We start from the raw sequence: 13,467 nt of genomic DNA, 5'->3' as shown, positions 1-13,467 counted from the left end.
TTAAGTTTTAATATCTTTACGGGTTGTTTTGTAATTTTAGACTTTTGGGGCAGTTTGCAAATTTTGGATTCTTAAAGGCATTGTTTGTAATTATCAAATTTGAAAGGGGTCTATTTGTAACTTTCAGATTTTTAGAGGTTTTTTGTAATTTTTAGATTTTAAAGGGGGTTCATTGTAACTTTCAAATCTATAGGGGCTTTTTTTCAATTTCAAAATTTTCTGGAGCCTTTTGCAATTCCTGGTTTTTCAGGATTTTGTATAGATTTATGATTTTTCAGGATTTTTTAATTTTTTTTATTTTTGAGGGGGTTGTTTGTAGTTTTCTTATTTAATGTGCCTTTTAAAAAAATTCTTTTTTTTTCAGTTGTAGTCCGTAATTTTCAGATTTTTAGTTGGCTCTATGTAATTTCTTAATTTTTTAGGGCTTTTGTGTAATGTTAATAATTTTTGTAGACTGTAATTAGCCTTGAGGGTACTTTCATCCATGTAACAGTTTAACACCATTATGACCATTAGTGCAGAAAACTAAAAGTTGTGTTGTGGGTTTCTGAAATTCCAAGGTTATTTGGAGATTTAATGAGACTTTTTAGCTTTTTAGGAGTTTACAGCAAAACAGCAAATGTATTGGGATTTTTGTGTAATTTACCCCAAAAATGTGAAAATAGATAGGATGGATAGGCTTTACAATACACGACACTGCTTGTAAGAATAGGTATTTTGAGGATATGAATATGGCATTTAAGTGATTCACCTATTCTCTTTATATATATTCTTTTTATATATATAAACAAAGGAGGGAGGATTAGGTCTAGTTAATTAAGGAAAGGTATATGATGATACTTGAATTTTTGTAGAAAGAGTTGGAAAAGAATGTGTTTAAAATACTTATCCTTTCCTAAAATATCCTTACAATTGATTATAATTTTAAACTAATTAAAAGAGTGTACTTGTCCATAATTAAAAGAATTTTCTAATAGTGGATAGTTTTAATTTGATGAACACACGATTAAGTGTCTACATGTCATCTTCTGATATGACACATGTCAGCTTTTTTTGTTTTCGTACTATGACACATGTCAATTTCCTGTGTCTTTAGGAATTACACCAATTTGTCTTTATTTATGAAGGAGGGATATTAGTGGCTGTCAATTTTGAGAAGGTTGTTTTTTGGCGCATACATTTCCTGTGTCTTTAGACCTTATTTCCTCATAGTACCTTCTGTAAATCACAAATCTCATGTTAAAAAGACAGACAGAACTTGGTTTAGTGTATAATTTGTAAGGTTCCCTCTAGATAAGTAGAGATTAAGTTGAAGGGTTTATGCCCAGTTGAGTCAAGAGTATGCTGTCAATTAGTTGTTAGCATGAACCCATGTAATCTCCAATTTATTGATTTTAAATTTCTTTATCAACTGAAATTTAGTAATACAATGTTGGGTGCTTTTTATTTGATATGAAACCTTATTTGTTTGAATAAAATAAACAATGATAACTGAAATAGCCCACCTTTTAATTGTTTGTTCATGATGTACTAGGTTGCAACACTTAGACATTATTTTGTTTGAATTTAATGGTAAGCCACAAATAATTAGCCCTCTCTTTCATGGCAAATTGTCAAAATTTATTACTATATACAAACTTCTCTATTACTTCATATCTATGAAAGTTTAGTTTCTTAAGGTCTTTATGTCTCCACTGAAATGTATATATAGCCATTGTTTTATTAATTTACGTCCTGCAATTGACCAGAGCGATTTACTGTACTGGCGTACAATATTCTCGCGGACTACCTTGCAAGAGATCATCGTTCCAAGCTATATTTTCATATTCCTCATCACATTTTGGATTGGGAGTGGCGAAAGAAAAGGCTGTTCTTGGAGTTTGGATTATGGTCTCCTGACATCATGTGTCTTCAGGTATTTTCAGTAGTTGCTAACTTTTCACGCAGTTGGTGATGTTGTTTTATCGTAGTTTATGACCTTGATTTGTCCTCTATAGACTTGTGATCTGTTGCTACTCTCTCTTATTTTATTTTAGTTGCTGAAGAGAGTCATAGCAGGGCTTTCCTTACATTGTGGGTCCCTTCCATGATTCATATTTATATAAACTTCCTTGAGATGGCAGAGCTACTGTAATGACCAAGCCATTTTTGGTTGTTTTCTGCTTTACATTTCTCTTTGGAATTAAATATAACATCCTTATCCTGGTTCCTTGATGATTTGTCCCTTCGCCTCTTATGTATCTTTATTCAAGATGTACGTGGCTGCAATAAGATTGGATCTGTCTAGATTGATGTCCAGAGCCACTTCTTAGGCAGGCATGTGATTCTTATCTGATATTGGTTGGTTCACCAAATGGAGAAATGTTGATATATTTTTTATATGCATCATATTTATCTTATTCTATACTAGAGACATCAGTTTAATCAAATTGTGGCCGTTTCAGTAATCAGATAATCGTCTCGTCTTTGCACTTGGTAAAATAATTTGTCTGGTTGGGTAATTCCAGTAGCAATTTGTTCCAACCATCATTATATACATTTCCTTAAAGTGTCTATAACTAATACAAGTTATTCAGTTTGACTTCACACCCATGAACAAGTAGAAAAGTTGCAAGGTTTTTTAAAATGGAGCTAAAAGAGAATTCATGGTGAATGAGTACTACTTTGTGTATATGCCTAAGGTGTATTTTTCCCATTTAGATTCTTAGTTTTGATGCCTAAAACATGCTTAATCATTGCCAAAGTTATGAGAGTTATTTTTTTATTCAATAAGTTTGTGCAGCAACTTATTCTTTTGCTGCTGTACCTTGATTTAGATTGTTTAGATGATTATATTTACTCCTTGGTATCCTTCCAGGAGGTTGATAGATTTCATGACTTGGAGGAGGAACTAACGATTCGAGGATATGCTGGTATTTGGAAGGTAATTGATATACAATCTTATGTTGTTTTTCAAAATTTCTATTTTCTGACTTTATCATATAGCTAGATACACTTGGTTTTTATTATAATTCATCTGCGTTGAAGAGAAACTCTATTTGGTATTCATCTATTGACAAAGTGAATATTGTTTTTCATCAAATGTTTGTTTGCCACATTTAATCGCTTACATTTTGTGTTATTGCCCATATATGATGTTATACTTTAATTCTCCAGGTTTTATACCCATCTCCAAAGAATTTGTCCCAATATTTAACATTTAACCCTCTGTCTTTTTCTTTAACTCTCACATTCTCCTCAATATTAACAAATGATACACAAATCAAAGGTTCTACTCGAAGATTCAAATTATAGGTTTATAGACAATTATTATATAGGAATAATTTTCAACTATGAATTTAAATACCATTAAACAGTTCTATCTTTTAATCACATGGAAGTCTCTCTTTAATCAAGTAATTCTGTATCATTTAACTTTAGGATACAAATCAAGTGCATGTTTTAGTATTTAATATATATTTGAAGAAAGTAGCAACTTGATTTGGGTTTGTAGAAGGAAATTCAAATTTGTATTCACATATTCTAGATGAGTATTCAATTTGATAGGATTAGATTCCAGCCCTAGGGTCGTGGTCATCTCTTTATACTGATTATGCATTTCTTCTGTGAGGTGACAAGTATATTTGGACATCACAATGGAATTTCCATGCATTAAATTGCGATGAAGAAACAAAAGAGGCACCTGTAGACTATTTCATCATGTTAAGGGCATCTCTAGACATGCTGGATTTTCGTCCTTCTGTCCTAGATCTTACCCCGACAATTTGCATTGGCAATTTAAACTGCCATTTTCCGGTTACGTTGTAAATAAGTACAAGTTCATCTTCATCATGTATACAATTAGAGAGTTTATTTTTCTGATGAGCTACAAATTGCTGTATGGTTTTCATTCTTAATCTGGTGCCACGAATACACCATGTTATCCTGATCTTGATTTCTAACTTTGATTAATTGTTAATTTCTTGACATGAAGCTCATTTTACAAATGAAACATATTCTTCAAAATTTTAACTATAAATATGATGATAAAATTTTTGGCAGTTGCCACTACCACTTTAATTGACTATGCAGATGCGCACTGGAAATGCTGTTGATGGATGTGCAATTTTTTGGCGAACAAACAGGTAGCTTTCCAACTTACAGATCGAAAAATATTATTTTTCTTAAAACCAAAACTGAGTGAGCTGAATAAGCATACTTCTTCTAGTGTGTTCAACGCCCTTCCATTTGAAAAGCAAAGACATAGAAGTGATTGACGTCTTGATATCTTTGACCTTTTGACCAGTCTAAGTGTCTAACCAATACCAAAAACAGCAACATAACTGCAGTAGCAAAACACCTTTTATCCAAAAAAATTGGGTCATATAACTTCCTATCTCCAGCTCTGGTAAGGGACATTTCTTATAAACGTTGTCCTTTGCTGCCTCAACCCAATCATGCTCTTGCCTTACCTAACCTTTGCAGTGCTTTAGGCTACAATCTCTTAAAAGTTGTGAAGTCATTGGTCTCCATGGATGTTCTTACTTTGTAGAGTGTTCTCATCTTTGTATCAAGTCCATGGAGATGTCTAATTATCAACGCACTCATCTCTTGTACTTTAATATATTATCATTCATGATTCCAACATTCTGATAACTTTCTAGCAATTGTGTTCCTTTTTCCTCTAATGTTCTGACCCAAAATATGGATTGTCTTGTGTTTGTGAAGTAAAGTTCCCTTCAGTAGACAGTAACAATGAAGGTCAAGGGTGACACATTGCGATTCAACCATCCTACTTTAGTCGATGTGCACCATCCTCCTTAGTCTTGCATAGTAGTGAACAACTTCCTAACTAACCAAAAAACACCCTTAGTTATATTCCTAAAGATACGTGAACTGCTCACAAAATTTATTTTTTTCACTAATTCAGGATCCTACGATTCCAAAGATTTTGTTTGCATGTTGCTATTAGAAATTATCTTTCTCCATTTCGTTTCCGTAATGTCTGTGAGATCATTATCTAGCTAAGGCACTTCTGTCCTTTTAGGATACATATATTTGCCCATTTATTGCATATGTAGAAACAATGTGGTTTTATATCATTTAGCCCCCTTTTTGGGTGTTGCAATGATGTTATTCACTACACATACCACTTTTTAGGATAAGTAACTGTCTCTGCTTTATCTTCTTTATTTGTAAGTCAGGTTCCAGCTGCAACATGAAGAGCATATTGAGTTTAACAAACTTGGACTGCGAGATAATGTTGCCCAGATTTGTGTTTTGGAGGTAACTTGATCCTATTTTATCCGTATTATTTATTTCTCCATTCTGTTGGATGGTATTGTTTTATACCATTTAAATCTAGCTGCCTTCCATTTCTTGACCAGTCAAGGAATCAAAATCCAGTTGATAAGCTATCTACAGCTCCTGCAAGGTATGTGCCAAATTTCTTTAAATTATTTCTGATTTCATTTCACTTCAACTTTTAACTTATCATTATGAGATTATCATTTGGTATGAAATCTTGATGAAACTTGAATTTAGCTGGGGTTGGTTGCTTCAACTCTAGTGATGTGTATCTAAGACTTATCTGTGTGTTCTTGAAAGGTTTGTGTTTACTGAACATATCTACCTTTTAGCCCTCATGTTTTTGGTATGGGTTAACGGAAGTCCCAGGTTCAAGTCCTATCTAAGTCAGAATAAGGAAAACTGATTCAACTTCTTCCTTTCTATGCTACGTGCTTTAAACATGTGATACCAGTTGACATTAACATGTGGCATGGTATACATAGATTATTTGGTATTTCTTTGGGATTCAGTTGAATGTAGGTTGTTTGCAGTTGTGTAGCTGGAGTTGCAGCATCTGTCTAGCTACATGCAGCTCCCAGTGTCATAGCAGGAACTACATTTTATTGTTCGCCTAGATAGCTCCTAACTGCAAGTATGACTTATCATTAAAAAAATTACAATGACTTTTTAGGTCATGATTTTATCATATTTTCTTGAAGAAGGAAACTAAACAGAATTGTGATCTTAAGGATAGATTACTAATATGTCATCATTATGCATGATTTCAGTCCCAATATGTGGATGGTATTGCACTTTGAAGCACAATGCCTGCTTCACCATTTGCACCCTCAAATGTTGTACCGACAACTTTATGACACAACAGTGGGTAAATAAACAACATTCATAAAATGTTTTGAGGCACTGCTGCTCCAACTGGGAACAACTATCCAGTGTTCCCTGGACACTGGATTAATGGTATACCAATGGAAGAATAACCCTTGGATTGGAGGACTAATCTCCAATTCCCTTGCATAAGTATTTATCCAGGGTTCAACTGCTCTTGGTGCACATCAATCCATTGGACAAGGACCACTGGGTAGCTTCTCCATCAATTAAGCAGTCCAAATAGTTGTGCTTTTTGTTGTTAGAAGCTCGGACACTCTAATATTGACTGCTAAAAGTGCAACTAAATATGCAGCTCTGATCAATCAAGAGGAGTTAACCAGATTGTTATTTGCAACATTCATGTGCTGTACAATCCAAAAAGGGGAGAAATGAAGCTTGGACAGGTATATCCTTAGTAGATTCATAAGGCAACAGGATGATGGTTACACATGACATATCACATAACTATGATCCGCTATCACATTCGGCGACTCTTAATATTTGTAGGCTTTTCTTCTTGGTGTTGCGGCACAGCCAGTATATTTGTGCATGTCAAGCATTTCTAATTTGAGTCTGCAAGTTGTTTAGAAAAGCATTTGATCATGCAACTTAATCCACATTCTGGCTTCTTTTTCCTACTCATTTTCACGCTAATGTGAGACAATTTGATAGTCATAGTTAAATTACTATTTAAGGGTTATAACAATTTAGTTTTTAACAATTTAACTGTCAGATGCTTAATACTAGAATATGGAAGTTTTGAATTTGGATTAGCTTAATAAAAAGCATAGATCTATCACTTTTTATCACCACATATGGATCGTCGTGCAGTCACGGATTCAGTGGTGGAGAATTAAAAGTTTTTTCCCCTTAATTATTTACTTTCATTTAATAATCCCTGAAACCATAGTAAGATATGAAGCTTGAAACTGATAGAACCAAAAGTTCTAGGGGGCAAAAGGGTTCCTCTAATTGTGCCTCTAATCTGTAAAATGCGTAGGTTAAAAGAATGCCATATATTCCATGTAACCGAGGCATTTACTGATGTTCTGTAGTTCTCCTCCAAATGTATGCTGCATCCAAGTATAGTTTAACCGAGGATGCTTGCTTACACTTGTAAATTATATATCAAATGCAAAACTCTTAAGGGATTTGCTAATTGCATATTGCATGTGCTTGTTCAGGGCAGTTGTTTAACACTTAAACAGATGGTCAGAAAACTAAAAAACGTATCCGCAAGCTGTAAAAATCACCAAATTGTCCATTTTGCCAAAGACCTGTAGCTGTATTCCCACCAGATACTCTTATCTGTGCTCCAATCTCAAGATTTAATTATCATCAAAGCAAAATTTTGCTTGCACTTGTCTTTAAAATGGGACCTCCATTATAGTGTTTAGATTTTCAAGTGTAAAAAATCTGAGGGGTTTTCAGTTTCCTATTTGGTATGTCAAGTTTTGCATACATAATCTTTAAAATTATTTATTGATTAAAAAAACTAAAAAGTATAACTCTAATACAATTTTTTTGTTAAATATTAGTGTTCTAATGTAATGTATCCTGCTATAATATACTCTAATACAATTTTTTTGTTAATATTAACGTTCTAATTTAATGTATCCAGCTATAATATTATATGTGGGCAAATTTTATCCTTGTTATACTTTACTTTAGTGCTTTTGTGTAAAAATATTCATTTCTCTTTATTAATAGCATGTGATACATGTGTCAAAAATCTGTTTGCTGATGAGTTCTACATGCATTAGGGTTGCTTATATGGACACACACATTTAAAAAAAAAAGTTCACAGATGCATTTGTGTATGCTGGCTCATAATTTGGCTGAGCAGTTTAAATGAATTTAATTTAAGATACATTGGTTTTATCCAATGTTGGGGATTGTTTTGCACTCAACCTACAATTAGCGTATGTTAATTGTTATTGCTAAATTCAGCTTTCTTACAGGTTAGGATGCTCCTTGATCGAGCATATGCTGTCTCTAGAAATTGGCATAATGCTCCAGTCATAGTTTGTGGAGATTTTAATGCTACTCCCAACGTAAACTGTGTTTCTGTTCTCTTGATTTGAGCTCTTTCTTTGCACACCTAGTTCTGGGACTGATAAATTGATTTGTTTTTTCCATCAGAGTCCCCTCTACAAATTTATATCTGAACAGAAGGTAAATCTGTTTCTTTGTTAGAGCTAAAGGTACAGTCATGATGTACCCCACTTTACTTATTTCTTAATTATTTGCATTCCACAGTTAGATTTGTCTGGACTTGCTCGGGATCAGATATCAGGACAGCGTGCTTCTACTATATATGCACCACGGGCATATGTTGGTTCACGTTTATATAGGTAACATCTGATTTATACCTGATGAGTTCATCTGTGTTTCTAGATGGAGAAGAGACTGTAGATATTATAATTATTTTGCAGACCGCAGCAGACTGTAGATAATGGCACTGGGGCAATGGATATTGAGGAAGGCAGCAGTTTAAAGAGAATTGATGTTAATCAAAACCATCAGAATGATATTGAGACTTCATCTGCACAAGAAAAGGTACCTTCATCTCACACGTTAATGTTTACGATGGCTGTTAAGCTCCTCTGACATATTCTGAACATAATGGAAGTTGATAATTTATCTAATAGTGTTACAAAAGCAATAAATAAAATGGTCATGCTAGATGACTTCTATGATGATGACACTTCAAGCCCATCTAACAAAATGTTCCAACTGTTTCTTCTAACCGGGCTTTCTGTTGATGGTTGCAGCTGGATCATGGAGGACATAGCAGCACCATTCAAACAGATCATTCTGTTCAGAGTACGTTGAGTGCTTTTCATTCTCAATCAAATGAAGGCATGTCAAATGAATTAATTAATAATAACCCAGATTCATCATCTGACAAGGAGCTGGCTCAGGAATCCAAAGATCTCTTACATGGAGAAATAAATGTATCCAACTCTGAGTTACTAAATATGGTTGTACCCATGACAGATGAAGATTTAACTGATGCTGCTATTTTTAAAGAGAATTTAAATCAGGATCTACCTTTCAAAGATAATCAATCTTATACATCTCCAGCAAAGACTATGTTTTCCGAGGATTTACTTGACAGGAAGCTTCACAATGATTCCAGTATCTCTATGACATTCTTTGATATGGCTTCAGGGGTTTCATGTTCCATATCTGAAGCGTCTTTACTAGAGAACATTGATGCATCACCTGCTCTGGCCACTGAAGAGAGAGTCGGTGCTGATATTTCATGTCAAAGTACTAGCAGAATGGAACAACTAAATTCTCTTAATGAAGTTGACAAAACAATGATGGAAAGTTTGGATTCCAGTGGAGATTTTGGGAATACTAGCTCAGGCGAAATGAAGCCCTGCTCTGAAAACAATGCCACTTTGGATGTAGATAATCACAACATATGTATAGACTCAAATCCTGAAGAATCAAACACAATCTTCGATAAAGCTGTATCTGGAGGTGAATCTTACATGGAACACTTGGAGGATCATGGTGATGTTAGTCAGGACGCTAGCGAGATTGACAATTTATGCGGTCCAGAGGAAAATCCAGACCCTAATTTTCTCAGGGAGCTTCTTGGAACAGAGGATGCAGATGCAGAGCAGCATCCATTTATATCTAAGATTCAGGATGATTTCTGCAGCACAGCTGCTAACATGGCATATTCTTACAATCCATATTTATGGACTCCCAGCGAAATTGAGGCTGCATCAGGAAATCCAGAATGCAATTTGGTTGAACATAGATTGAAGCTTAGGAGTGCGTATACTGATGTAGAGGTACGTGACATAGTAAGTCTTTGTGTTTTTGCTGTTTATTCTTAGCTAGAGATTGGATTGCATTCCCTGTTATAGAGCTGTGTTCTTTTCTGCAGTAGCAGGGTCAATACCAGCTCACAAGCAACACATTAAATTAAATTCGTTTTGATCTTGTTTCTATTATGCGGTAACCAGTCATAAAGCTATTCTTTGGTACAAATAGTAATAAAATGTTTTGTTTTCCTAGATCACAGCTTTTGATATTGTTATTCTTAGCTTAGAGGCATGTTCAATTTTATGCTTGTAGAAATTTTTGTTGTCATTATAGACAAGCTTTCATTCTTTGTATAAAGTCTCCAGAAGCACGAGCATTATACTGGAAGTAGGTACTCTGCAATAGCAAGGGGGATAGCAAATAGAAATAACTTGTGCAATCTCTACTGTGACATTTTAAAGGAATGTTCTAATTATTGTTGATGCAGAAATTCTACTCTTCTGACTGAGGCTAAGTCATGTTATCTTTTCCACAGGATAAAGCGGGGACTAAGGACTCGAACAGGGAACCAGAAGTCACCAGTTATAATAGGCTGTTTATGGGCACAGTCGACTATATATGGTTAGTATCTTTTATGCTCTTCCCTCTCGCTAGGTAAAACAAAACAGAACTTTTGCCTCTTTTTCTATTGTTGTTGAATTCTATAGTTCTGCTGACATTTGGAATTGATGACCAATTTAAGATGTTGTTTTCTTCTTTTCAAAATGAAATGTTTCCCAATAATTATATAAGTTTGCATTGGAACCTCTATTATATTCGTTTTATAATGATAATCACTGACATGTGAACATGGATTCTTTTCTGTGCATAGAACCTGGTGACTTATTGATACAAAGTGCTGGGTAGAGTAACTTCATTACTGAATCCATAATGATCCATTTATGATGTTTTCTTCTCTTCACAATGAACCGTTTCCAAAAATGAAATAATTTGAGCGGGAACACCTACTATATTCATTACTGATGATCACTGTCTGTGAACATGGAGGTATTTTCTGTGCATAGGGAATAAGTATCCGCTATTAGCTATTATAACATGGTGATTCATTTATGAAAATGCTAAATGACCTATCTTTGTTGAACTAAAGCCAGACACAAGAGTACAATGAACCTACATATCTCCCCTGAGGTTGTGTATTGAAAGGGCACCATATCTTTCTTTCTTGCTTGATTCCATTAATAGTATATGAAGTATCATCCAAACAGTTCTTTTGGACGGTATTTGCTTTGGTACTGTAAAACTATGTTTTCTCCTTCATTAGCACCCAGGTGTAAGTGTAACATGTGCATTTATTCAGTTCCCAGTATTTTGACGATAGCTCTCAGCTAAATTATAAACAATCATCCAGGTGTTCCGAAGGCCTTCAGACTGTCAAAGTACTCGATACAATTCCGAAACATATTTTACGAAGGACTTCTGGATTTCCAACGCGAGTAAGATCTGATCATTAACCTTGTATTTGAAGTGATTTTGTTTTAGTTTAAATCCATCCTCTTATTTACTTGGGTACATACCTACTATAAAAAGTTACTTTGTAATCATGGTGTACAGAGATGGGGAAGCGATCATCTGGCCTTAGCTTGTGAGCTGGCATTTACTAACGGTGTTGAATCCATAAAGTAGGCATTGTATTCTGACAACCGATATTTCCATGAATAATCTGCTGAGTTGTCGCTGCTGCAACTGGAAAAAAAATTCTGATTGTATAACTGGGAAGCTGTATATACAATTGTATATATATCTCGTGTTATTTCTATGCTTGGATTTCTGTTACAAGGATTCAGCAATGGATGTCAAGCTGAGTTTATGTTCATTAGCCTATGGCCACAGCTAGCTACTGTTTTTTATAAGGATTTATAATTTGTTTGTATAATTGGTAGATTAATCCTTTCTTCCGGATTTAGACCCATGCGTGTAATTAAAGAGGAGGAAGCGATCAGGATTTACGTTTTCCTCTACGATAATTTACGGGTTTTTCTTTTCATAGATGTTTTTGGTTTTTTTTTTCACTCGAAAATTTTCCTATTCATTGGTGTAATCTATTGCCAGAAACTGGTCAGTCTGGCGGTGGAAGTTGCAAAATTTCGTCTTCCAAATTATCAATATTTGGGGTTGCAGAATTTGACATTAATAAAGAGGACTGCTAATGCTGGCCTTTTTTAATGAAGGTTATACTCCGGACTTTAATGCATATTTTACTTTTTGTTAGCAAGTCAGATAGACATTGTAGACGTTCTTTATGTGATATGTACGTGCTTTCTTAAGCACGTCAACGGAGTCAACCATACGCCCATCTTTTTTTTTTTTTTTTGTAAGGGTAAGTTAGAAATGGTATTTCTATACGAAAATGAGGTTTCCTATGATTTACGGAATTGAACCAAACAGGCTCTTAAATTAAAGAACTTTGGCTTAGATTAGAGAACTTTAGTAAATCATCTCTATTAACCATGTCCACTTGTTAAGCCGTTTTGTTAAGGCTAAAAATCAAAATGTGTAGTGTAGTTCAATGAGTTGTAGTTTAGTTAACAGGCATTTCCTTAAAAATATTCTTTTCTCTTCTCACTTGTAATTGAACACGATCAAAGAAATTTGATTTTGTCATTTCTATCGTTTTATTCTAACCCTCTAATGATATTTTTTACAGATTACATAATCAAATTGGGTGAGAGCTTTCTATTCTCTTCTCATAAATTCAAACCTGAAAATAATTTGTCTTCAGCTTTTTTATCTTTCATTTATTAATTTGCACCAGCTAGTGACAGGCTCTACTTAACCCGAGCCCGCGTCTCGTTGAGCTCACCCCCCAGCGCGCAAACAAACAAGAGAAAAGGGTTTCGAACTCCTCCTCGTTTCGCCCGCATCGGCTATCAAGTATTAAAATATTGCGCGAGAGGAAAAGAGCAGCAGCTGAAGAAATCCGCATTCGGTTTTGAGACGAACCAGAGATGTATGATCACGGTGGTCTACCATCCTACCATCGACAGCGCAGAACCCTCCGTCTCCGCTCCGTTCCGGTACGCTTGCACCCGAACCCTGCCCAATCCGACACGTTACGTTCTCTCTCTCTCTCTCTCTCTCTATCTCTTCAGATCTAATTCTCTTTTCTCCCCCCCCCTCTCTCAGGCGTCTCGTCCGATCACGTCTCCGTCAAATTCACAGGTACTCTCTCTCTCTCTCTCTCTCTCTCACATCTCAGATCTCAGATCTCAGATCTAGTCCCAAAATCTCAAAATTTGTGCTCTTCAGAATCAAATCTCCAAACATTTCCCCCTTCTGAAGCTCAAGGAAAGATCTCCGCCGTCTTTCGCCCTCCCTCCGACGCCGACGGTGAGATCTCTAGCCCTAACCTCCGATTTTTTTTCATTTTTGGGGGGATTTTTTTGGTTTTGGTTCTGGATCTGGTGATTTTGATTGTGATTTGTGGATCTAGAGACGTTCTCGAAGCCGGCGGTGAACGGGAGAAGCGGC

The 13,467-nt window shown here is 35.1% G+C and overlaps 2 protein-coding genes across 2 annotated transcripts in view; both read left to right on the top strand.

Annotated features, from left to right (window-relative positions):
- Window positions 1-11,963, top strand: part of LOC109820892 (carbon catabolite repressor protein 4 homolog 6) — a gene marked incomplete at its 5' end in the record, with an annotated part of 13,017 nt that extends 1,054 nt beyond the window's left edge. Inside the window, 14 exons of the mRNA XM_020387086.1 lie at window positions 1,749-1,915; window positions 2,858-2,923; window positions 4,072-4,124; window positions 5,184-5,265; window positions 5,367-5,413; window positions 6,467-6,557; window positions 8,115-8,207; window positions 8,296-8,328; window positions 8,413-8,507; window positions 8,589-8,712; window positions 8,928-9,965; window positions 10,475-10,560; window positions 11,348-11,432; window positions 11,551-11,963. Of these exons, the coding sequence (XP_020242675.1) occupies window positions 1,749-1,915; window positions 2,858-2,923; window positions 4,072-4,124; window positions 5,184-5,265; window positions 5,367-5,413; window positions 6,467-6,557; window positions 8,115-8,207; window positions 8,296-8,328; window positions 8,413-8,507; window positions 8,589-8,712; window positions 8,928-9,965; window positions 10,475-10,560; window positions 11,348-11,432; window positions 11,551-11,622 (2,132 nt within the window). The remainder of the gene's footprint in view (window positions 1-1,748; window positions 1,916-2,857; window positions 2,924-4,071; window positions 4,125-5,183; window positions 5,266-5,366; window positions 5,414-6,466; window positions 6,558-8,114; window positions 8,208-8,295; window positions 8,329-8,412; window positions 8,508-8,588; window positions 8,713-8,927; window positions 9,966-10,474; window positions 10,561-11,347; window positions 11,433-11,550) is intronic.
- The window catches only part of LOC109820891 (protein YIPF1 homolog), a 7,052-nt gene continuing 5,492 nt past the window's right edge, over window positions 11,908-13,467 (top strand). Inside the window, exons 1-4 of the mRNA XM_020387085.1 lie at window positions 11,908-11,995; window positions 13,123-13,158; window positions 13,246-13,326; window positions 13,430-13,467. The exon at window positions 13,430-13,467 is cut by the window's right edge and continues 191 nt beyond it. Coding sequence (XP_020242674.1) covers window positions 11,908-11,995; window positions 13,123-13,158; window positions 13,246-13,326; window positions 13,430-13,467 — 243 coding nt within the window. The remainder of the gene's footprint in view (window positions 11,996-13,122; window positions 13,159-13,245; window positions 13,327-13,429) is intronic.

The sequence above is a fragment of the Asparagus officinalis genome, chromosome 8 (genome assembly GCF_001876935.1).
Source record: "Asparagus officinalis chromosome 8, Aspof.V1, whole genome shotgun sequence".
Classification (NCBI taxonomy): Eukaryota; Viridiplantae; Streptophyta; class Magnoliopsida; order Asparagales; family Asparagaceae; genus Asparagus; species Asparagus officinalis.
This window is presented reverse-complemented; position numbering and strand designations above follow the sequence as displayed.